Source organism: Bufo gargarizans, chromosome 1, assembly GCF_014858855.1.
Source record: "Bufo gargarizans isolate SCDJY-AF-19 chromosome 1, ASM1485885v1, whole genome shotgun sequence".
NCBI classification, from domain to species: domain Eukaryota; kingdom Metazoa; phylum Chordata; class Amphibia; order Anura; family Bufonidae; genus Bufo; species Bufo gargarizans.
The window spans coordinates 16,055,588-16,081,618 of record NC_058080.1 but is presented as its reverse complement, the minus strand read 5'-3'; the positions used below and the strand labels follow the sequence as shown (position 1 = coordinate 16,081,618).

At 41.0% G+C, this 26,031-nt stretch overlaps 1 protein-coding gene across 1 annotated transcript in view; it reads left to right on the top strand.

The window, feature by feature from the left end:
* LOC122921453 (vomeronasal type-2 receptor 26-like) overlaps window positions 1–26,031 on the top strand; it is a 72,623-nt gene that overhangs the window by 20,318 nt on the left and 26,274 nt on the right. The window contains exons 3-4 of the mRNA XM_044271466.1: window positions 21,025–21,237; window positions 24,093–24,216. Of these exons, the coding sequence (XP_044127401.1) occupies window positions 21,025–21,237; window positions 24,093–24,216 (337 nt within the window). The remainder of the gene's footprint in view (window positions 1–21,024; window positions 21,238–24,092; window positions 24,217–26,031) is intronic.

Genomic DNA, 26,031 nt, shown 5'->3' with positions numbered 1-26,031 from the left:
CCTGGGAAGACAGAGTTTCCCTTGGAACTGTATTAGGTCTTCCACATTCGCAGTCCTCCCTTTTTACATCCCCTTTCCTCCTTCCCCTCCTGGTTCTGTAATGTCTTAGGAACTTCCAGGGAGACAGGAGGAGTTATTTCAGGGCCTGAGCTGTGTCCAAAAAGGCAGGGGTCTTCCTAGGTAATTTGGCAGCCATTGTTGCAGCCGGATCTGCCTCGGCTTTTCCCTTTGCCTCCTCTGAGTCTGTTTTACAGTGACCTTTGTTTTTTTTATCACCGCCACTCAAGTTGGTGACATGAGGGCTTCCATCAGAGACCTCACTGCTTCCCCATTTTAATGGGTTTACCTGAAACGGTCAGGAATTCTCTGGCTTCCAAATGGGTCTATAGTCATGGGCTATACCTGGAATCAGCGTAAATGTTGGCTGCTTTTCCATCTGCATATCTGCAAGCCATCTCCATATCCCTTAGCTCTGCTTCGTGTGCAGACATGTGTGGTGGTAAGGACTATGCTTTTTTAGTGTCATGTTTAGTCACCACTGCCCAACCTGTGTACTACATGCCATCTTGGCCATACCTCATCAGTCCACAAAGAGAACATGATCTGGATTATCTAATGACTGATTTACCACCCGCTATCTCTCGTGACATTATCTGCAAACAGTCATGAGCCTCTTTCTCTGGATCTGGAAGAAAAGTTTTTTAAATGCCCTAACTCTTCCTTCCCCCTTGCTCCACTGGCAACAGGTTGGGCGGATTCAACGTGTTACACCTTTGTACATTAACATTGTTAGGCAACAAAATGGAACATTGCATTCTCAAATGGCGGGCAACAAAAAGATTTTTGGGTTGTACTTTCATGATGAATAAGTACTGTCACTTTTGTGGTTCAGGACTATCTCAGAGCTTTGGTTTTACAACTGCTACAGCTCTGATGCTGAAAGGGGCACCTCTGGCCACGGGGTCAAGTCTGGCTGAATAATATGCCACAAGGCGTTGTTGCAGACGATGCAGTTGGGTGAGGACAGCTGAGGCATGGCCATTTACTTCTGTACAATACAATCTAAATATAATAATCTGGCCTGATGCGGGGGAGCACAAAATTGCCAGGTTTAGGGCATAAAGGTGTCTACCACCTCATTTATAAAGTGTAAGGGACTAAAAGATAAACAATCATAAAGAGGCTGCCTCAAACTTGCTTATCCAAGGTCTGCAATAAGGAACAAGGCCCAAAAATGTCCTCAGTGCATTCATGTTTCTGGACAGAGGGGTGTCCTCCACAGCCTTCTTACGTTCAGGGGTGACAGTAATGCAGCAAAACTGAAGTTTTTCTTTCTTTTCTTTACCTTGCAGCCATGATCAGCTAAAAAAGGACAGGAGTGTCATGGCTGCAGTAAACATACCGGCCGAGTTCTGGGCTTCCTGCAGCAGGTACTGCTGTTTACCCTCATGTGTGAAGACAAACAACTACCAACTGTTTGAATGTAGTGGTACTGAAAAGAAAACATTTGTCAATCATAGTAGAGTGGGTAGGGGTAGTGGGAACCTGAGTCAACTAGGTGTGTGTACTGGGCACAATGGGGCTGTTACAAACTGTAGCTTCATTGACCGCACGTAGGTCACGTACCATCTGGTACTGGGTGGGTTTGCCCTTCTCACTTTTCTTTTTTACAGGGTACAAAAGAGTGTTAGAAGGGGATACAATCTCCTTGATAACATCCGCTTTTTCAAAAAGTCTCGGACTGTTTGAGATATGGCATCTGACTGCAGACTCTGCAGGTCCACCCCCCAGGACCATTATAGGGTGGCAGACTTACTTTTTCTTTTCTCTGTTGGGGAGGTGGTTTAACATTATCATGATAACATTTATAACCCAACTTTCTCTGTCTCTCTCTACACCTTCTCTTCTATACACTTGCTTCACTAATCACAGCCAGACCTCTGCCTGTTCTGTGATCGTCTTATCTTTCAACCTCCCTTTATTTCCCTACATGCTTTTTCTCACTACTACTCTCAGTTTACCATCTAGGGAGTGGGGGCTCTGCATGTCTACACCTTTCATTAGCCTGCTGATGTCCTTCACTGCCTGTCTACATTATTTCTTCCTTACTACTTATGCAGCATCTTATATAGACAGAAAGAACAGAATCTGTCTGGAGACCATTTCCATCCAAATTCCCTCCTTCTGTGATTTTAGCAGATGGGCAGGACCCCCAGGGCCGAGTACTTCACTTAACCGGGAGTCCTGAACATTTGCACCAATTACCACAACAAACTGTTATGAATCGAGATTAAGTTGCCTCCAAGTACTGACTTAATCCTAGTTAGGCGTCATGCACACGACAGTGTTTTTTCACTGTCAGTGATTTGGCTTCAGTGGTCCATGTCCGATTTTGCTTCAGTTGTGTTTCCTTGTGTCTTCCTTTTTTTTGTGTCTGACAGGGGGAAAAAAAGGAAGGTTAATGAAAATTGTAATTTTATTGCACCAAGTTCTTGTAGAAAAAGACACGGACGCGGACACGGATGAAATACAGTACCAGTTGTGCATCCGTTTTTTTTGACGGACCTATTGACTTGAATGGGTCCGTCCTCCGTTTTCCACTGACAAGAATAGGACAGGATATATATATTTTTTTTTTTTACGGACTGGAATCACGGATCACAGACGCAGAGAAAAAAACGGAGGACTATCAGTTTTTTTTCACAGCTCCATAGAAATGAATGGGACCTCCGCTAAACGGTGAAAAATTTACTAATTCTGGTATGCAAACTATGTAAACATTTAAGTCCAAGCGCCATATTGCAATGACTTCACTCTAACAGCAGTACAGCATACGTCATATATGACACATCAGGGAAGAGGGTCCTCTTGGAACTTAAGTGAAGAAGGCGTAAAATTAGAGCTGGAGGATATGGGGGCCATCTCAATTAATTAAGAATGATATCCACATCTCTATCAATTGCATACATAATGAAAAATATAAGAGGAGATATATCAAACTGGTGTAAAGTAGAACTGGTTTAGTTACCCATAGCAACCAATCAGATTCCACCTTTCATTTTCCAAAGGAGCTCTAAAAAATGAAAGGTGGAATCTGATTGGTTGCTATGGACAACAAAGCCAGTTCTACTTTACACCACTTTGATAAATGACCCCATATGATTATGCTTTTGTCTGTAGATTTAGTATACACTGATGTGCAAGAAGGTAACAATGTTTTGAACTGAGGCTCCATATCTCACCATCCACTACAGCTTCAGACGTGAGATACCACCATTTTATAGACAATCATCTTGGCTGTCTCATACATAAATTGGACTTGCAACTATTTAGCATATGATTAGTTATGCAGATTCTTGTTATGGAACTGCATTGTTACTGTTTTGCTTCTAAAATTCTAAATTGAAATTTTTATTATTTTGTTAGTATTTTTTAAATCCACCTTTGGTTTTCAACACTGCCTGAATCCTTCTGGGTATGCTTTCTATTGGATTCAAGCATGTCTCGACAAAAATCTGTTCCCAGGTCTCTTCTACACGTTCCCAACGTTGGTGCATACTGGTTGACTCACTTGGGTACAAATACAGCCTTTTCTTCAACTCCACCCACAAGTGTTCGATTGGGTTGAGGTCTGTGGACTGCGGGGGCCGATCCAGCACCTCTACTTCATTGTCATGGAACCATTTATTCACCAATCTCGACATATGTTTCAGATCGTTGTCCTGCTGGAACACTATGTTGTCCTTTTCATACCCATAGTACTCAAGTGTATGAAGTACCTCGTCTTGTAGGATATTCATATACAGCTCAGCATTCAGACTGCCATCGTTACTGGTCAAGTATCCAATGCCTTTGGCTATAAAACAACCCCATATTATCAGGCTTCCTCCACCAAACTTGACAGTTCCTTCAATTTCTCGATCCATTATCCCCCTTTTCCCTTGTTTCTTCTAGACTCATTTGCATCCATCAGAGCCCAGTCTATTCACTTTTGTCTCATCGCTCCAAATAACCACTTCTAATCTTCTACTGTCCACTGTTCATACATTTTTTGCAAACTCGAGCCAACACTTCTTATGATGGTATTGAAGTCGAAACGTCTTCACCTTTTTTCGGCCACCATTCCAGACCTTTGTAATGCGCAGCGCTTGCATGGACGTCTTATTATTACAAAGCATACGAGCCGCCTTCACTGACTTGTTTCTCGCTCTAGAATGGATAAACCTTGTGATGAGCCGACTTGTTGACTCTGATATTTTGCCTGGACATCCCCTTCTTCACTTTGGAATGGATGGATGGACTTAATTTCGTATTCTTCCAACTGTCACTGCTCTCACCTGATGCAGTTTGGCAATTTTCTTGCCCGAGATACTGCTATTGATGATCTTGATAATGCTGTTTCTCTTTTCTTGGGAAATCTTCTTCATGGCTACTCCTGGATTACAACCAGTCACCATTTGCTGTAATTGCACCCACTACTTACAAAAAAATGCGCTTCGTGACAAAGTAATTAGTCACAAAATTTATTTTTAGTAAAATTAGGCGAGTCAGCCGAATTGAACTTTTGAAAAATTCGTTCATCTCTAGAATCAACCTAATAACACACTGAGCTATTAGGGAAGGTGAGAACAGGTTGTAATTTGTAGTATGCAAAAAGAAAAAGATTGTTCCACCACCAGGAACAAAACAGTAACAGTGCAGTTACATGACAAGAATCTGTATAACTAATCATATGCTAAATAGCTGCAAGTCCAATTTATGCATGACACAGCCAAGATGATTGTCTATAATCTATGGTGGTATCTCACGTCCGAAGCTGTAGTGGATGGTGCGATATGGAGCCTGAAACATTTACACTTTTGCTCATCAGTGTAACTTGGTGTCTGGTTTTGCTTATTACCTAGGTTTGCCTGGTTAATTAGAAGGAATCTGTTGATTGCTTAGCCTTTACATATCTAGGCCTTATGTTATTCTATTCGCTTGGAATTGCATATGCTATATGCGTTTCTTTCTAGATTCTTTGTATCTTCTGACTCTCTTGTGAATTATATTCAGCACTTCCATTGATTTAATTAATTATTCAGTTTAATTATGCTCTGAAAACCTTGCTGCACCATGTAATACGTTCTATTTCCTACCATTTCTGTTGCCTTACATATCTCATAATGCATCAGTGTTTAAAACCTCTTAGTAATGTTAAAGGTGCGGAAGGATGGGTTGACTGTAACAGTTATTGTCTTTTATATCATTCAGATCAGTTATGGTTCAGCCGTTCCTCCTTTAACCAATTCCAAATTCTATCCGGCGTTCTTTCAAGCACTTCCCCATTATGAAACCCAGAGTCTGGCAATTGTTCAATTACTAAGACATTGCAAATGGACGTGGATCGGTATTATTACATCTGATGATGATGTAGGTGAGAAACAGAGCCAGGAATTGAAGGCAATGGCAGCCAATTATGAGATCTGTGCAGAGTATATTGTTAAAATTAGTGACAAAATAAAACAGTATAAAATAAAAAAAAAGATCATCGATTCAGCAACTTCACAAGTCATTGTCATCTGTGGTAAAGTATCTCTATTACTTATTTCTTTTTTACAACAACAATGTGATAGCGTTTATGAGAAGACATTGATCGTACCAGCTGGGTGGATGGCTGCACCACTTATTTCCAAAATGAGAAAATCTCCATTTCACGGAAGTCTGGTATTTTCACCTCCTTCTAAAATAATTCCTGAATTAAAAAAATACATCCAGGATGTGATCCTTGTGAGCCGTCCAAATGAATTTTTTATGGAATATGTTCTGGCATATTTCTTCCGTTGCTTAACATCTGATCCATATATGAATATAGCCCTTCAGTATCAACACAGAACCCAACTTCAAGAATGTAACAGAACTTTGTTAATAGGAGAACGAGTCAGTTTCTTATACCAGTCAGAAGATTTTCGAGTGGCTTACCTAGTCTACAAATCTGTCTACGCCATGGCACATTCTCTGCATAATATACAGATGTATACGCTACAAAAGAGCTACAAAGAAATTCACACATTTATGAAAAATGTAAGATATCTATTTCTGATGTTATCCTCATTCAGTTACATAGGGACAGACAACAGAGGGTTGTAGTCAATGGAGTATATTCAGACCAAGGTCTTGTTACCAGTGGGGTACCTCAGGGATCTGTTCCGGGACCCATATTGTTTAATATCTTTATCAGAGAAATTGCAGAAGGCCTCGATGGTAAGGTGTGTTTTTTTGCTGATGACACAAAGATTTGTAACGGGGTTGATGTTCCTGGAGGGATACACCAAATGGAAAAGGATTTAGGAAAACTAGAGGAATGGTCAAAAATCTGGCAACTAAAATTTAATGTTGATAAGTGCAAGATAATGCACCTGGGGCGTAAAAACCCAAGAGCAGAATATAAAATCAGTGATACAGTCCTAACCTCAGTATCTGAGGAAAGGCATTTAGGGGTCATTATTTCAGAAGACTTAAAGGTAGGCAGACAATGTCATAGAGCAGCAGGAAATGCTAGCAGAATGCTTGGGTGTATAGGGAGAGGAATTACCAGTAGAAAGAGGGAGGCGCTCATGCCACTCTACAGAGCACTAGTAAGACCTCATTTGGAGTATTGTGCGCAGTACTGGAGACCATATCTCCAGAAGGATATTGATACTTTGGAGAGAGTTCAGAGAAGAGCTACTAAACTGGTACATGGATTGCAGGATAAAACTTACCAGGAAAGATTAAAGGACCTTAACATGTATAGCTTGGAAGAAAGACGAGACAGAGGGGATATGATAGAAACTGCTAAATACATAAAGGGAATCAACAAGGTAAAAGAGGAGAGAATATTTAAAAGAAGAAAAACTGCTACAAGAGGACATCGTTTTAAATTAGAGGGGCAAAGGTTTAAAAATAATATCAGGAAGTATTACTTTACTGAGAGAGTAGTGGATGCATGGAATAGCCTTCCTGCAGAAGTGGCAGCTGCAAATACAGTGGAGGAGTTTAAGCATGCATGGGATAGGCATAAGGCTATCCTTCATATAAGATAGGGCCAGGGACTATCCATAGTATTCAGTATATTGGGCAGACTAGATGGGCCAAATGGTTCTTATCTGCCGACACATTCTATGCTTCTATGTTTATATGTTAGCTTACAGACGCCAGATATGATTTGTAAGATGTGCACTACTTTTGTAAAAAATATTTGTGCATATATTATGGACCATTCAGTGAAAAAAAAAAAAAAACTATGTTTTCAATTTCACTTTCTCTAAAATAAAGTTGTGTGGTTGTTTCAGAAAATACAAAAAGAAAATAAGGGAACAAAAATGGCAGCTTAGTGTAGTGTTATGAAAAAAACAAAGTACCAAAGTATCAGTTTAATCTCATCCTGGCACTTCTGATTATACGTGCACATGTATGCAGGACTGGCACCCAGGTACAGTTAATTCACAAGATGTAATTAAGTATCCAGCGCTCAATTAAAAGTTCAAAGCTTCATTTTATTACAGGATTACCACGTATGCATTTTAAGTATGTTAATGTTCTAGTAACATAGTAACATAGTACATTAGGCCGACATTTATCCATCCACTTCGGCCTGTCATCCTGCAAGTTGATCCAGAGGAAAGCAAAAAAAAACCTGTGAGGTAGAAGCCAATTTTCCCCACTTTAGGGGAATAAAAAATTCCTTCCCGCCTCCAATCAGGCAATCAGAATAACTCCCCGGATCAACGACCCCTCTCTAGTAGCTATAGCCTGTAATATTATTACACTCCAGAAATACATCCAGGCCCCTCTTGAGTAGTGATGAGCGGCAGGGGCAATATTCGAATTCGCGATATTTCGCGAATATTTGGGCGAATATTCGTCATATATTCGAGAATTCGCAAATTCGTGATCTCCAGGCATTATTTTATTGATTGCAAAAATTTTCGCATAAAAATTTGCATGAACTGGATTTTCAAAAAAATCTAATATTCGCAATTACGAATATATTTTGTGATATTCTAAATATTCGCGAATTCTCGAAGTGCCAATATTCACGATAAAAATTTGCAATTCGAATATTCGTGATCAACACTACTCTTGAGCTCTTTTAGCGAACTCACTATCACCGCCTCCTCAGGCAGAGAGCTCCATAGTCTCACTGCTCTTACCGTAAAGAATCCTCTTCTATGTTTGTGTACAAACCTTCTTTCCTCCAGACGCAGAGGATGTCCCCTCGTCACAGTCCTGGGGATAAATAGCTGATGGGATAGATCTCTGTACTGACCCCTGATATATTTATACATAGTAATTAGATCTCCCCTCAGTCGTCTTTTTTCTAAAGTGAATAACCCTATTTTTTATAATGTTTCAGGGTATTGTAGTTGCCCCATTCCAGTTATTACTTTAGTTGCCCTCCTCTGGACCCTCTCCAGCTGTGCTATGTCTGCCTTGTTCACAGGAGCCCAGAACTGTACACAGTACTCCATGTGTGGTCTGACTAGCGATGCAACCCATTATTTTATTGGCCTTGGCAGAAACTGCCTGACACTGGTTTTTGCAGCTTAGTTTGCTGTTTATTTAACCCCTTCACGCAACATCACGTACATGTACGTGGGGGAATGTGGTGCCTCACCGCATCCCCACGTGCATGTACGTGATCGGCTTTCACTGTCAGCGCAGGGACCGAAGCGCTGAAGGTTCAGTGAAGCCGGCGTGCTGGGGTTGCTAGGCAACCAGAGAAGCCGGAAGTAACTGTATTGTAGCCCTGACCCGCCCACGATCGCTGTGATTGGTCCAATACTGCAGAGGGACCAATCGCAGCGCATCGGGGCAGGTAAGGGGGGGTTAGGGAGGGACTGTGTTCCTCTCCTTCTCTGATCGTCCCCATTCCTGTCAGGGAAGCGATCAGAGAAGGAGAGTGTGACAAATATACTGTACCTGACATATGTATACTAGTCATGGAGCACTGCTACTTAGCGCTCCATGACTAGTATACTCCTCATCGCATTTAACTGTCACCATGTCTGCAGACATGGTGACAGCGCTGAGTGCCGGCTGTTACACACAGCCAGGCACTCAGGCTCAATGCCGAGGGGGGTCCTGTGACCCCCCCCGTATCGGCGATCGCTGCAAACCGCAGGTCAATTCAGACCTGCGGTTTGCAGCGCTCTATGTAGTTTCTGATCCCTGCGGTCCCTGACCGCAGGGATCAGAAACCTAAAAATTGCCCAAAATCTGTATTTTTCCCGTTTTTTTTAACCCCCCTGCACCCCTGAATTCATTTATGTGGCGGGGTGCAGGGGGGCGGTTTGTGGGCGGTGCGGGGCGGTGCGGCAGTTGCGGGAGGCGGGCGGTGCGGCAGGCGGGATCGCGATCCCCCGCCCGCCTCTCATTATAATCATCGTTGGCTTCTAGTGGGTATACCAGGGTGCCAGCACATTGCTGGCACCCTGGTATAAACGGCTGACATCGGTGATGCGATGTCAGCCGTTTAACCCTTTCCAGCTCCCTCCCTCTCCCATCGGAGGGCTGCTGTACCTTTGCAGCCCCCGATGGGAGAGGGAGAGAGCCCCCAGACAGCCCCCCCAGAGCCCCGTCCTTACCCTTCCCCGTCTGCGCAGTTCTGAACATAACTGAGCAGACGGGGAAGGTTCCCATGGCAACAGGACGCCTCTCAGGCGTCCTGCTGTCCATGGTGCTGAATAGATCTGTTCAGTGTAAGTAAAATATAGTACAGTGCAATATATATTGTACTGTACTGTATTATACAGACATCAGACCCACTGGATCTTCAAGAACCAAGTGGGTCTGGGTCCAAAAAAAAGTGAAAAAAGTGAAAAAAAAGTAAAAATCAAAAAACACATTTATCACTGATTAAACATGAGAAAAATAAAATTCCCTACACATGTTTGGTATCGCCGCGTCCGTAACGACCTGATCTATAAAACGGTCATGTTACTTTTCCCGAACGGTGAACGCCATAAAAATAAAAAATAAAAAACTATGATGAAATTGAAATTTTGCCCACCTTACTTCCCCAAAAAAGGTAATAAAAGTGATCAAAAAAGTCGCATGTACGCCAAAATTGTAACAATAAAACCGTCATCTCATCCCGCAAAAAATGAGACCCTACTTAAGATAATCGCCCAAAAACTGAAAAAACTATAGCTCTTAGACTATGGAAACACTAAAACATCATTTTTTTGGTTTAAAAAATGAAATCATTGTGTAAAACTTATATAAATAAAAAAAAGTATACATATTAGGTATCGCCGCGTCCGTATCGACCGGCTCTATAAAAATATCACATGACCTAACCCCTCAGGTGACCACCGTAAAAGAATAAAAATAAAAACGGTGTAGAAAAAGCAATTTTTAGTCATCTTACGTCACAAAAAGTGTAATAGCAAGCGTTAAAAAAGTCATATGCACCGCAACATAGTGCCAATCAAACCGTCATCTCATCTCGCAAAAAATGAGACCCTACTTAAGATAATCGCCCCAAAACTGTAAAAACTATGGCTCTTAGACTATGGAGAAACTAAAAAAAATTTTGTTTTAAAAATGAAATCATTGTGTAAAACTTACATAAATAAAAAAAAATGTATACATATTAGGTATCGCCGCATCCGTGACAACCTGCTCTATAAAATTACCACATTATCTAACCTGTCAGATGAATGTTGTAAATAACAATAAAAAAAAACGATGCCAAAAAAGGTATTTCTTGTTACCTTGCCGCACAAAAAGTGTAATATAGAGCAACCAAAAATCATATGTACCCTAAACTAGTACCAACAAAACTGTCACCCTATCCCGTAGTTTCTACAATGGGGTCACTTTTTTGGAGTTTCTACTCTAGGGGTGCATCAGGGGGGCTTCAAATGGGACATGGTGTCAAAAAACCAGTCCAGCAAAATCTGCCTTCCAAAAACCATATGGCGCACCTTTCACTCTACGCCCCGCTGTGTGGCCGTACAGTAGTTTACGACCACATATAGGGTGTTTCTGTAAACGGCAGAGTCAGGGCAATAAAGATACAGTCTTGTTTGGCTGTTAACCCTTGCTTTGTTAGTGGAAAAAATTGGTTAAAATGGAAAACTAGGCAAAAAAATTAAATTCTCAAATTTCATCCCCATTTGCCAATAACTCTTGTGCAACACCTAAAGGGTTAACGAAGTTTGTAAAATCAGTTTTGAATACCTTGAGGGGTGTAGTTTCTTAGATGGGGTCACTTTTATGAAGTTTCTACTCTGGGGGTGCATCAGGGGGCTTCAAATGGGACATGGTGTAAATAAACCAGTCCAGCAAAATCTGGCTTCCAAAAACCATACGGCGCACCTTTCACTCTATGCCCAGCTGTGTAGCCGTACAGTAGTTTACGGCCACATATGGGGTGTTTCTGTAAACGGCAGAGTCAGGGCAATAAAGATACAGTCTTGTTTGGCTGTTAACCCTTGCTTTGTTAGTGGAAAAAAATGGTTAAAATTGAAAATTAGGCACAAAAATTAAATTCTCAAATTTCATCCCCATTTGCCAATAATTCTTGTGCAACACCTAAAGGGTTAACAAAGTTTGTAAAATCTGTTTTGAATACCTTGAGGGGTGTAGTTTATAGAATAGGGTCATTTTTGGGTGGTTTCTATTATGTAAGCCTCGCAAAGTGACTTCAGACCTGTAGTGGTCCCTAAAAATTGGATTTCTGAAAAATTTGAAGATTTGCTTCTAAACTTCTAAGCCTTGTAACATCCCCAAAAAATAAAATATCATTCCCAAAATAATTAAAACATGAAGTACACATATGGGGAATGTAAAGTCATCACAATTTTTGGGGGTATTACTATGTATTACAGAAGTAGAGAAACTGAAACTTAGAAATTTTCAAATTTTTCCAAATTTGGGGTAAATTTGGTATTTTTTTATGCAAACAAAATTAATTTTGGGACTTAATTTTTCCAGTGTCATGAAGTACAATATGTGACGAAAAAACAATCTCAGAACGGCCTGGATAAGTCAAAGCGTTTTAACGTTATCAGCACTTAAAGTGACACTGGTCAGATTTGCAAAAAATGACCTGGTCCTTAAGGTGAAATAAGGCTGTGTCTTGAAGGGGTTAAATTCCTAGATCCTTTTCCATGTCAGTGTTACCGAGTGTTTTACCATTTAGTATGTACGGGTGACTTGCATTATTCCTTCCCATGTGCATAACTTTACATTTGTCAGTGTTAAACCTCATCTGCCACTCATCTGCCCAAGCCTCCAATCTATCCAGATCCCTCTGTAGTAGTATACTGTCCTCTTCAGTGTTAATTACTTTACACAGTTTAGTGTCATCTGCGAAAATTTATATTTTACTATGCAAGCCTTCTACAAGATCATTAATAATTATATTGAAGAGAATAGGGCCCAATACTGACCCCCGAGGTACTCCACTAGTGACAGTGACCCAATCTGAGTGTGTACCGCTAATAACCACCCTCTGTTTTCTATCACTCAGCCAGTTACTTACCCACTTACAGACGTTTTCTCCCAGTCCGAGCATTCTCATTTTATATACTAACCTTTTATGGTGTACAGTGTCAAATGCTTTGGAGAAGTCCAGATATACGACATCCATTGATTCGCCGCTGTCAAGTCTAGAACTTACCTCCTCATCGAAACTGATTAAATTTGTTTGACATGACCGATCCCTCATAAAGCCATGCTGATATGGCGTTATTTGCTTATTTCTGTTGAGATGCTCTAACATAGCATCTCTCAGAAAACCTTCAAACAGTTTACCCACAACAGATGTTAAACTTACCGGCCTATAGTTTCCAGGCTCTGTTTTTGGACCCTTTTTGAATATTGGCACCACATTTGCCATGCGCCAATCCTGTGGGACATTCCCTGTCAGTATAGTGTCCGCAAATATCAGAAATAAGGGTCTGGCTATGGCATTACTTAATTTCCTTAGGATACGGGGGTGTATGCCATCCGGTCCTGGCGATTTTTCTATTTTAATCTTTTTAAGTTGCTGCTGTACTTCTTCCTGGGTCAGACAGGACACTTTTAATGGGGAATTTATTTTTACATTCAGCATTTCATCTGACAGTTTATTTTCTTCAGTGAATACATTGGAGAAAAAATTATTTAACAGCTTTGCTTTCTCTTCGTTGCTCTCTGCGACTCCCCCCTCATTACTCTTTAAAGGGCCGACACCTTCAGATTTATACTTTTTAACATTTATATAATGGAAGAACATTTTAGGGTTAGTTTTACTCTTTTTCTTTGGCAATTAATCTCTCGGTCTCTAGTTTAGCCGCTTTTATTTGTTTTTTACATGTTCTATTTTTTCCCTTATAGTTTTTCAGTGCTTCCGTGCTACCCTCCTGTTTTAGTGATTTATATGCTTTCTTTTTGTCATTTATTGCTTTCTTTACAGTTCTGTTTATCCACATTGGTTTCTTTTTGTTGCTTAACCTTTTTTTGTGTACCTCTCACAATGAGATTTTAGGATGCTTTTAAAGATATCCCATTTTGTGGCTGTATTTTTATTTTTTGAGGACTTTATCCCAGTTAGTTAGGCCTATGGCCTCTCTTAGTTGGCTAAATTTAGCTTTTTTGAAGTTTAGTATTTTTGTTCCTCCCTGTAGAAACGCTCTTTTGAATGATAATTGGAAGGTTATTACTTTATGGTCACTATTTTCCAGGTGTCCCCCAACCTGAACGTCTGTTGTTCTGTCAGGCCTATTAGTTAATACTAAGTCCAGTATGGCCGTCCCTCTAGTCGGGTCCTGAACCAGTTGGGAGAGGTAATTGTCTTTGGTTATTGCCAAGAACCTGTTTCCTTTATGAGATATACAAGTTTCAGTTTCCCAGTCTATATCTGGGTAGTTGAAGTCCCCCATAATAACCACCTCATTATGATTTGCCGCCTCGTCTATCTCGTTTAGTAGTAGATTTTCTGTGGACTCTGGTATATTAGGTGGTTTATAGTAAACTCCTATTAGTAACTTATTATTGTTTTTAGCTCCATGTATCTCTACCCACAGTGACTCCACATGTTCATGTCCCTCACTTATATCTTCCCGGACTGTGGGCTTCAGACAGGACTTTACATAAAGGCAGACCCCCCCCCCTCTCCGGTTTTGACAATCCTTTCTAAACAGACTGTAATCTTGTACATTAACTACCCAGTCATAGCTATCATCCAGCCATGTCTCAGTTATTCCCACTATGTCATAGTCCTCCATACTCATAATATAAAAAAAAACATAATACATCCTGCTTCCTATGAACCAATGTGTAGGGGCATGAGTATTTTTCTTTTTAAGGGGTTATCTAAGAGTTAGAAAGCCCTCTCAGAGTGGCCGACCTGTGGTGGAGATCATACTTCCCTGGTCCCCACACTGGGTTCAGTGTCTAAGGCTCCTGGGCCACCTCTTCCTCTTCCTGCCGCGCTGTGATCAACATCTATTGATGGGGGATACATGACCACTGCAGCCAATTATAGGCCACTGGAGGGACCTGCTCACCTTGCATCATGTAACCTGTCGTGATGCAAGGAGAGCAGGTCACTGCTGCTGCCTGTAATTGAATGCAGTGGTCATGTATTCCCCTATCGATGGACATTGATCTCAACGCACAGGGAGAGGAGGATCTGGCCCAGAAGGATTAGACACTGAACCCAGCCACAGCACCAGTTAAGTATGATCTCCACCGTGGTTCTGACACTCTGGGAGATCTGTTACTCTTGGATAACCCTTTTAAAGGTCTAGGGGAATTAAAGTTTCCCTCTAAGATAGTGAAGGTAGTCATACAGGCCAAGCAATGCTCCTTGGGAAAAGGAAATGTTAATAAGTAGGGATAAGTGAATCCGAACTGCAAAGTTTGGGTTCATATACCAAACTTTGTGAGTTCGGGTACCCAGACCCAAATCCGGACTTTTTCACTGAAGTCCGGGTTTGGGTTCGGTGTTCGGGTGATTTTATTATTTCCCATTATAACATGGCTATATCAGAAAATAATAGCATTCTTAAGATAGAATGCAAAACAATTGTCACAACCAGACAGCTGAGAAGCTCTGACAGAGGCCTTTCAGAACCTCCTCCTTGAGTTTCTGTGTTGTGGTATTCAGCTCCTCCTCTCGTTAGCCTCTCTCAGCTGTCATGTGTTGGACTAATTGTTTCCCTTTAAATTCTTCCCCAGAAGGCTTTTCTGGGCGGCTTATACTACTTCCTGGAGTGTGTGTGCTCGCTGACTCTGTCCTCCTGTTTGCTTCAAAGCTAAGTGTTGTACCTTTATCTGTTATTTTCTGTTTGCTGGATTCCAGGTGACCCTGACTCCCTCCGTATCTTGTGTAGGGAGCCGGTGGTCGTGTCCCCTCACTATTGTAGGGTGCTCAGGGCTTTATAGTCAAGGTTCGTGGATATGCAAACCTCCACCATTCGGATCTTTGCATAGGCTGAGCAGTCAGGGAAAGTGCCAGGTCTTCTGCAGGGGTCTCCCTTGGTTCCTTAGCTTTGGGATCCAGCGAGTCGTTTATACATGTTGCTTTGCCTTGTTTCCTGTACACCGTCCGTGACAACAATATGGCCATTTATGGGTTAAGAAAAGAAAAAACTCACCTCATCCATGTGGGAGAGCGCGGTGACATCATTGCGCACACTTTGGTAGGTCCTGCTGAATGAAGATAGAAGAGACTGCTGCAGCCTGATCAATTGGATGAGGGGAGTTTTTTTAACCCCTAAATAGCCATATTCTTTAGTATTCTGTCTTAAAAATGCTATTATTTTCTGATATAACCATGTTATAACAGAAAATAATAAAGTGAAGTTCGGGTCCCTATTGACTTCAATGGTGTTTGAGGTCAAGTTCGGGTCCTGAACCCGAACTTTGACCTGAATTTCAGCTGAACCCGGTGAACCCGAAATTCCACGGGATCGCTCATCCCTATTAATAGGCTTTTTTTAAGGAGTAAAAACTGGCTTTCTAATATTACTTATTGGATAGCAACCCCTTTAGGTCACTGCCTGGCCCTCAAAATAGGTCTTGGAGCATCACTTGTAATATAAGTCAAAACCAGAATTAAATACAGTGGAGGAAATAATTATTTGACCCCTCACTGATTTTGTAAGTTTGTCCAATGACAAAGAAATGAAAAGTCTCAGAACAGTATCATTTCAATGGTAGGTTTATTGTAACAGTGGCAGATAGCACATCAAAAGGAAAATCGAAAAAATAACTTTAAATAAAAGATAGCAACTGATTTGCATTTCATTGAGTGAAATAAGTATTTGAACCCTCTAACAAAAAAAGACTTAATACTTGGTGGAAAAACCCTTGTTTGCAAGCACAGAGGTCAAACGTTTCTTGTAATTGATGACCAAGTTTGCGCACATTTTAGGAGGAATGTTGGTCCACTCCTCTTTGCAGATCATCTCTAAATCCCTAAGGTTTCGAGGCTGTCTCTGTGCAACTCTGAGCTTGAGCTCCCTCCATAGGTTTTCGATTGGATTAAGGTCCGGAGACTGACTAGGCCACTCCATGACCTTAATGTGCTTCTTCTTGAGCCACTCCTTTGTTGCCTTTGCTGTATGTTTTGGGTCATTGTCGTGCTGGAACACCCATCCACGACCCATTTTCAGTTTCCTGGCAGAGGGAAGGAGGTTGTCGCTCAGGATTTCACGATACATGGCTCCGTCCATTTTCCCGTTTATGCGAATAAGTTGTCCTGTGCCCTTAGCAGAAAAACACCCCCAAAGCAAAATGTTTCCACCCCCATGCTTGACGGTGGGGACGGTGTTTTGGGGGTCATAGGCAGCATTTTTCTTCCTCCAAACACAGCGAGTTGAGTTAATGCCAAAGAGCTCTATTTTGGTCTCATCAGACCACAGCACCTTCTCCCAGTCACTCTCTGAATCATTCAGGTGTTCATTGGCAAACTTCAGACGGGCCTGCACATGTGCCTTCCTGAGCAGGGGGACCTTGCGAGCCCTGCAGGATTTTAATCCATTGCGGTGTAATGTGTTTCCAATGGTTTTCTTGGTGACTGTGGTCCCTGCTAATTTGAGGTCATTAACTAACTCCTCCCGTGTAGTTCTAGGATGCTTTTTCACCTTTCTAAGAACCATTGACACCCCACGAGGTGAGATCTTGCGTGGAGCCCCAGAGCGAGGTCGATTGATGGTCATTTTGTGCTCCTTCCATTTTCGAACAATCGCACCAACAGTTGTCACCTTCTCTCCCAGCTTCTTTCTAATGGTTTTGTAGCCCATTCCAGCCTTGTGCAGGTCTACAATTTTGTCTCTGACATCCTTGGACAGCTCTTTGGTCTTTCCCATGTTGGAGAGTTTGGAGTCTGCTTGATTGATTGATTCTGTGGACAGGTGTCTTTTATACAGGTGACTAGTTAAGACAGGTGTCCTTAATGAGGGTGACTAATTGAGTAGAAGTGTCTAACCACTCTGTGGGAGCCAGAACTCTTAATGGTTGGTAGGGGTTCAAATACTTATTTCACTCAATGAAATGCAAATAAGTTGCTATCTTTTATTTAAAGTTATTTTTTAGATTTTCCTTTTGATGTGCTATCTGCCACTGTTACAATAAACCTACCATTGAAATGATACTGTTCTGAGACTTTTCATTTCTTTGTCATTGGACAAACTTACAAAATCAGTGAGGGGTCAAATAATTATTTCCTCCACTGTACAGGTGAAACTCGAAAAATTTGAATATCGCGCAAAGTTGATTTATTTCAGTAATGAAACTTAAAAGGTCAAACTAACATATGAGATAAACTCATTACATGCAGAGTGAGATATTTCAAGCCTTTATTTGGTATAATTTGGATGATTATGGCTTACAGCTTATGAAACCCCAAAGTCACAATTTTGAGGTCCCCTTTGCTCAGGGGGTATGGGTTAATTAGCTGACTAGAGTGTGACACTTTGAGCCAAGAATATTGAACCTTTTCAAAAAATTCTAATTTTAAGCTGCATTAATGCAATTTCTTTTAATTTGCATTACTGAAATAAATTGACTTTTGCACGATATTCAAGTTTCACCTGTATATGCATATCCGCAGACAGCTGTTTCAGAGATTTTGCCCCTCATCAGCGTAGAACAGAGTACTGTTATGGCCGGGTGAAAGGATTTGGATATGGAGTCTGGGGGATGAAATTTTTTTTTGCAGAGACTGCAGAGACTGCCAAGTTGGCGTAGATACTTTAGGCTTCCTAATTTTGAACAGTAGAATTGTATTGTTTCTTTTATTGCTTAAGTTTGTTTGATAATTGTGCTTTTCTTTACTTTTGCAAACTATTAAAAATTGTTTTGCATGACAATTTTTAAATGGAAAAAGGCACACATACTAGAGGTTCTGCCTGTTGCATGTAAATCTATGTGAACAATACTTGTACTGCAAATCAACCTGTCAGCCATTCGAGATTATGGTAACTGTAATAGTAATGGATATCAGTTATATATCTAATTGCAAACACTCCTGAGTGTCTCACCAAGAAGAGATATTGTTATATAGACCATGAAAAGATGCAGAGAGTAAGCCTACTTTCACATCTGCGCTTTCCTTTTCTGCTATTGAGATCCATCATAGGATCTAAATAGCGGGGGAAAGCGCTTCCGTTTTGTCCCTATTCATTGTCAATGGGGACAAAACTGAACTGAACGAAACAGAGTGCACTACAATGCATTCCGTTCCGTTTGGTTGCGTCCCTATCGCGGACAGAATAACGCTGCCTGCAGAGTTTTTCTGTCTGGAATGTAGTGCGGAGCAAGACGGATCCGTCCTGACACACAATGTAAGTCAATGCAGACAGATCTGTTTTCTCTGACACAAAAAAAAAATAAACGGATCTGTCCCCCGTGACTTTCAATGGTGTTCATGGCTATTTTAAAGATAACACAACCGGATTCATTCATAACGGATGCAGTCGGTTGTATCATCGTGATGGAAGCATTTTTGCTGATCCCTGCTGGATCCAGAAAAAATGCTAGTGTGAAAGTAGCCTAAGATTTCTGCCTACTAATGGTGCCTTAAAAATGGGTATTTGGAGGAAGACACGTTCACTTGGGTCTGATATTTTGTTCATCAGGGAAAATCATCAAATGACCGAGGTAGATAAAACCTTGTTTAGGCCTTTAAATCTGCAACATCATGTCTAGAACCAGGTACGTGTGATCACTGATGTGCTAGCAAAGCCTCACAACCATTGGGTAACACTATACAGTTGCAAGAAAAAGTATGTGAACCCTTTGGAATGATATGGATTTCTGCACAAATTGGTCATAAAATGTGATCTGATCTTCATCTAAGTCACAACAATAGACAATCACAGTCTGCTTAAACTAATAACACACAAAGAATTAAATGTTACCATGTTTTATTGAACACACCATGTAAACATTCACAGTGCAGGTGGAAAAAGTATGTGAACCCTTGGATTTAATAACTGGTTGAACCTCCCTTGGCAGCAATAACTTCAACCAAACATTTCCTGTAGTTGCAGATCAGACGGGCACAACGGTCAGGAGTAATTCTTGACCATTCCTCTTTACAGAACTGTTTCAGTTCAGCAATATTCTTGGGATGTCTGGTGTGAACCGCTTTCTTGAGGTCATGCCACAGCATCTCAATCGGGTTGAGGTCAGGACTCTGACTGGGCCACTCCAGAAGGCGTATTTTCTTCTGTTTAAGCCATTCTGTTGTTGATTTACTTCTATGTCTTGGGTCGTTGTCCTGTTGCAACACCCATCTTCTGTTGAGCTTCAGCTAATGGACAGATGGCCTTAAGTTCTCCTGCAAAATGTCTTGATAAACTTGGGAATTCATTTTTCCTTAGATGATAGCAATCCGTCCAGGCCCTGATGCAGCAAAGCAGCCCCAAACCATGATGCCCCCACCACCATACTTCACAGTTGGGATGAGGTTTTGATGTTGGTGTGCTGTGCCTCTTTTTCTCCACACACAGTGTTGTGTGTTTCTTCCAAACAACTCTACTTTGGTTTCATCTGTCCACAGAATATTTTGCCAGTACTGCCGTGGAACATCCAGGTGCTCTTGTGCAAACCGTAAACGTCCTCTGTGGTATCCTCCCATGAAATACATTCTTGTTTATGGTTTTACATATCGTAGATTCGCTAACAGGGATGTTAGCATATGCCAGAGACTTTTGTAAGTCTTTAGCTGACACTCTAGGATTCTTCTTCACCTCATTGAGCAGTCTGCGCTGTGCTCTTGCAGTCATCTTTACAGGACGGCCACTGCTAGGGAGAGTAGCAGCAGTGCTGACCTTTTTCCATTTATAGACATAGGTCTTTTGTGTGAGGCATCATTCACATCAGGCAATGCTTCTTGTGAAAAGAAAACCCAGAACTGGTGTGTGTTTTTTATAGGGCAGGGCAGCTGTAACCAACACCTCCAATCTCATCCCATTGATTGGACTCCAGTTGGCTGACACCTCACTCCAATTAGCTCTTGGATATGTCATTAGTCTAGGGGTTCACATACTTTTTCCACCTGCGCTGTGAATGTTTAGATGGTGTGTTCAATAAAAACATGGTAACATTTCATTCTTTGTGCGTTATTAGGTTAAGCAGACTGTGATTGTCTATTGTTGTGACTTAGATGAAGATCAGATCACATTTTATGACCAATTTGTGCAGAAATCCATATCTCCATATCATTCCAAAGGGTTCACATACTTTTTCTTGTAACTGTATAGACAAATATAACTTGTGAAGTACATTTTTTGATAGATTATTACTTAATCCAGTTTTTTTTTGTTATTGCACCTCAACTGTCTTTAGATAGTAAAACATTTTGTTGATAGGATATCTTTGTGTTTGCATGTACTTAGTTTTCGAAAGGTAAAGTGCAATACAAAATAAATTTGTATATAAAATATGTCAATACTATTTTGCAGGTAAAAATAAATACATTATTAATTGCAAAATGTATTCTATGCATACAATGTATTTCTGTTGTAGCTCATACAATGTTTTTCTCCATTTCTTTAGTTCTTAAGAAGAGTATCATTCAAGGATCCAACTGGGGAAAATGTGTGTTTTAATGAGAAAAGAGCAATGACCACATCCTATGACATATTTAATTTTGTAGTTTCCTCAGAAGGGAACGATATTCTCATACATGCTGGAAAATTTAATGCTCCATCTCCTGAAGGAAATCAGCTTGTCTTTAATAATAATGAAACTTTTTGGAAAAACGGAGAAGTAAATATGCTTGCTTCTGTATCAAGAAAAATAGTTACCAAAAAATTAACATTTAAATGTTCATGATTTTCAATATTTAAAGTTAGTGTATAAATTATTCATTATTGGCACTTTTTTCTAATCCATAACAACTCAAAAGGAAAGAAAGAAGAATAAATTAAAAGAAAGTTGCCATAAATAAATAATTAAGAAGGGACATGTGGAAAAGAGAAGGAAACATGATATACAGGGATATAAAAGGGGACAAGACTAGAAGGAAGAAAAGTTAGAGGAGAGGAAGAAATTATAAAAACATAGAGTAAGGAAAAATGTAATTTGGCATAAGAAGAAAAAAGGAAGGAAACAATAAATAGGAAAAGAAAAAGGAAAATATGGCGAAGGGAGAAATAAAAAATGAGACGGAATTAAAGAAAATGGGTATTAAAAAGGAGAAAAGAAAGTAAGTTAGGAAGAGAGGACTAATATGGGACATGATAATATTGCAAAAAGAAATGTTTAGGGAAGGTTTGAAATTATAAATTGAAAAGGAATTGGAATGGGAAAGAAAGAAAGAAGCAAATCAGAAAGGAAAGATGGAAGCATGAAATAGAGAAGGAACACATAGGGTAAGAAAGGAGGGAAGGGAAATAAAGTATGGTATGGGGAGGGAAGAAAAGACAGTGGGCTGGGGACAGGTGTATTGAGGAAATTCTAGTATAAAAAAGGAAATATAAAATTATGTGATAGGGAGAGAAGAAAGAATGGATGACACTAGGAAAAATGAGGGAATGAACAAAAAAGAAATAGAGAAGGAAGAATGGAAAATGTGTACAGGGAATATGTACAAGAAAGGAAGAAGAAATGAGCAGAGAAGTGGACCCTCTAAGCTACTTTTGGTTTTGTGCTGGCTAAACTAAAGTGCAGAGCAGTGGTGGATCCAGGGCCTGGTCTCGGGAGGGGCACTTCCAGACTATTTTCTGTTCTCCGCCACAAAACAATGGTGTTATAGAACAGACTACACAGTGTAGCGGTATACTGTATATTGTGTGGCACAGTGTATGCTATATGTGTATAACATAAACATATTTTACATGAAAACTTACAATTACTTGGCTTGGCCCTTGGGAATCTCAGACACCACTTCAACACTTGGCTGGGGAGCTCGGTGGAGCTGATGTTGTGTTTTATCCTAATGAGAAAGATTTCATAATAAGGATTTGGAGAAGGGGCAGAGCAGAGCAGGGAGAGGCTGGTGCTGCTACTAGGGGGGTTATGCCATGGGGGAGTAATAAAGCCCACCATAATGTCCCCCCAGTAGAAATAATTCTCCTTATAATGTGACAGGGCAAAAAATACCCCCTTGTCATGCCCCCAGTTGAGCTAATGTCCCCATAGTGCCCCAATAATGTGCCAGTATAAAATACCCCTATATAGTGCCCCCAGTAAATGCCCCCATAGTGCTCCTCTTCCCCCTTCCTCCTAGTGCCCCCATTATGTACCAGTGTAAAATGCCCCTATATAATGCCCCAGTAGATGCCCTCAGTGTCCCCCATAATTTTCAAGTATAAAATACCCCTTCTTAGTGCCTCCCATAGATGACCCCATAGTACTCCTCTCCCCCCTTCCCCATAGTACCCACCAAAATGTGTCCCAGTATAAAATGCTACTGTACAGAGCCCCCCATATAAAATACCCCTTCTTTGTGTCCTCAGTAGATGCCCCTATAATGCCCACCAATAATGTGCCAGTAAGTAGTGCCCCCAATGTGCCAGTAGTGCCCCCCCAAAAAAATGACATTTGTCCAGCCAGTTCGACCTGTTATCCTGCAAGTTGATCCAGAGGAAGGCAAAAAAAACAAAAAAACCCTGTGAGGTAGAAGCCATTTTCCCCCACTTTAGGGGAATAAAAAATTCCTTCCCGACTCCAATCAGGCAATCAGAATAACTCCCTGGATCAACGACCCCTCTCTAGTAGCTATAGCCTGTAATATTATTACGCTCCAGAAATACATCCAGGCCCCTCTTGAATTCCAGTAACAAGAGCACCCCCCATCATGTGCCAGTCATAAGAGCACCCCCAATCATGTGCCAGTAATAAGAGCACCCCCTCATCATGTGCCAGTAATAAGAGCCCCCCATCATGTGCCAGTAATAAGAGCCCCCCATCATGTGCCAGTAATAAGAAGCCCCCCATCATGTGCCAGTAATAAGAGCCCCCCATCATGTGCCAATAATAAGAACCCCCCATCATGTGCCAGTAATAAGAGCCCCCATCATGTGCCAGTAATAAGAGCCCCCCATCATGTGCCAGTAATTAGAGCCCCACATCATGTGCCAGTAATTAGAGGCCCCCATCATGTGCCAATAATAAGAGCCCCCCATCATGTGCCAGTAATAAGAGCCCCCCCATCATCTGCCAGTAAAAAGAATAAAAACTGATTTAATTTTTTTTCTTTGTTCTGGACTGTATGTCTTTGAAACAAACAAATAGAAGCTCCCATGGATATAGTATAAGAGAAAACTAATTACTTGAACTCTTGTTTCCAGACTGGTCATCAGTATAAGCAAAAGAGAATGTTATAGGTGCGATTTGACTCCCAGGTAACCAAACAGTAGTAGCAGTGGCAAATTGGCCCAAGATAGCAATTTATGGTATAGTTTTCTGGTTTATAGAAGATGATAATAGTCCCCCATAATTTGTATATTAATGTCCTTTTCAGGGATGATTTTCTTTGGACTATCACTGCTGGATCTTCGATCTTGACTATCTCTGGTCAATTCCTTTCCGTAGAAACCTAAAACAAACCTTGTAAATGCAATTTGACAGTTATACAAAAGAGGATGCAATTTATTATTGTATATCATTTATTTTCTCAGATTCCAGTGTCTACCTGTTCTGCTCAGTGTCCTCCTGGCTACCAAAGAGTTTTAAAACCTGGAATACATAAATGCTGCTTCGACTGTTTGGAATGCTCCGAGGGAGAAATATCCAAGGAGATTGGTAAAAAAATATTCTTAAAGGATAACTGTCACACTTACACCCTAATTTCCATTTTCATATATGTAGTTACTAATAACATGATATTCCAGAATCAGTTACTATTAGACGGACTTACCCCATATTTATTAAGATTCAGCCCTTAGCAACCAGTCTGCAAAAAAACTGCAATTTCACTATTCAGTTATGATGGCCGCCACTGCCCTCACCCTGAGGCTAATCCCGCCTGCCCTCACTAGCCACTAACAATAGCCCCCCAAAAGTGTCAGTAACCAGCGCCCTCCCCCCTAAAGGGTTAATCTCCTGCAGCACAAAGGGGTCCTCTTACCACATGTTGCTTTCACTTATACACTGAGCAGATGGCAGATCTCCCTTCCCTGGTCTGCGCTGCTTTGACTCTGCATTGTCCCAGTCTGCTGAGTGAGGGAGCGTCTGCCAAGCGCCGGGACAAGGAGAAGTGCACACAGCCCAGGCACTGTTATCAGCTGCTGGGGAGGACCTGGCTTTAATCATTTACTTACAGTCCCTGGCTGTTTGTAATCTGACCTTGCAGGCTTCAACACATAGACGACCAGGCCTAGCAGCCTGATTTTAAGCAGAGGTAAAAGTAGGCAGTACAGGGAACAAAACTGTGGAATTAAGAGGTAATTGATTGCACAGTGAAAAGTTGAAATAAGGCCACCAAGGAGATATATTAATCACCACAATCCAATAACAGTATTGACTCTGCAGCTTTGTGGATAAAATTAGAGTATTAATTTCAAAATTGTGCAGCCAATTAGCAAGATAATCCCCTTCATCTCCCACACAGCCCCTCTGACATGAGCATCAGAGCATGCTATATTCCTAAAGGCTTAGGTCACTGTACATATGTACTGCATATTGGAAACCTTTTAGGAGGGATCAGCCAATGAGCTAGAAAGAACATTAAACTCCAATGAGGACATGGCCTGGGTAAGATGTCTTGTGATTATATCTCTCTTTGTATTATAATTGAGCATTGGCTAGGCCATGTGCCATGCTGGGAGCTGGCTAAGCTTGTTCATTGTTGGAGGCTTGTTACTTACTTTTACTCTGATGTATTTTCTCAGTGGTTAGTAAATGTTTTATTCACTTAAGCTTTGTTAAGCCAATTTTATTCCTGTATGTTAGAATTCATGGCAAAACAATCATATATCCCTTAGGCCTCATGCACACGGCCTTTGTTTTGGTCCGCATCTGAGCCGCTGTTTTGGCTTGAATGGGGCCGCATCATTTGCTCCATTCCCTGTCCCTGCAAAAAAAAATATAGCCTGTTCTACTCTTGCCCCTGCTTTGCGGACAAGAATAGGCAGTTATATGCAAAGGCTGTCCATTCCGTTCTGCAAATTGCGGAATGCGCACGGACGCCATTCGTGTTTTGCAGACCTGCGATTTGCGGACCGCAAAACACACCATGGTCGTGTGCATGCGGCCTTACACCACATGAGTTAGACTTTTTGATGCAGTTTTGGTGGCCATAATTCACTATTAGCTTTGGCATGAAGAAACCTGACTGTGCATCTGTACCCTTAGAAATAAAAAAACACTCTGGTAATTAAAAAAGTAAACATTTACAGGTGAGAGATGATGGTAAGGATTTCAATGATGTAGAGCTGAATCCAGTGAATTGATTATACTGATTCAAAATTTTCTGAGATTTGTGTGGGGTGAGAGAGATACTCAAAAAACTGCTACAAAAATGGCATAAAAAAAAAAATGCTGCATGCGAAACAACTCTAAAGCTTCTTTCTCATATGCATTTTGATGCATTGTTTATTGCCATATTGAAACCAAAGC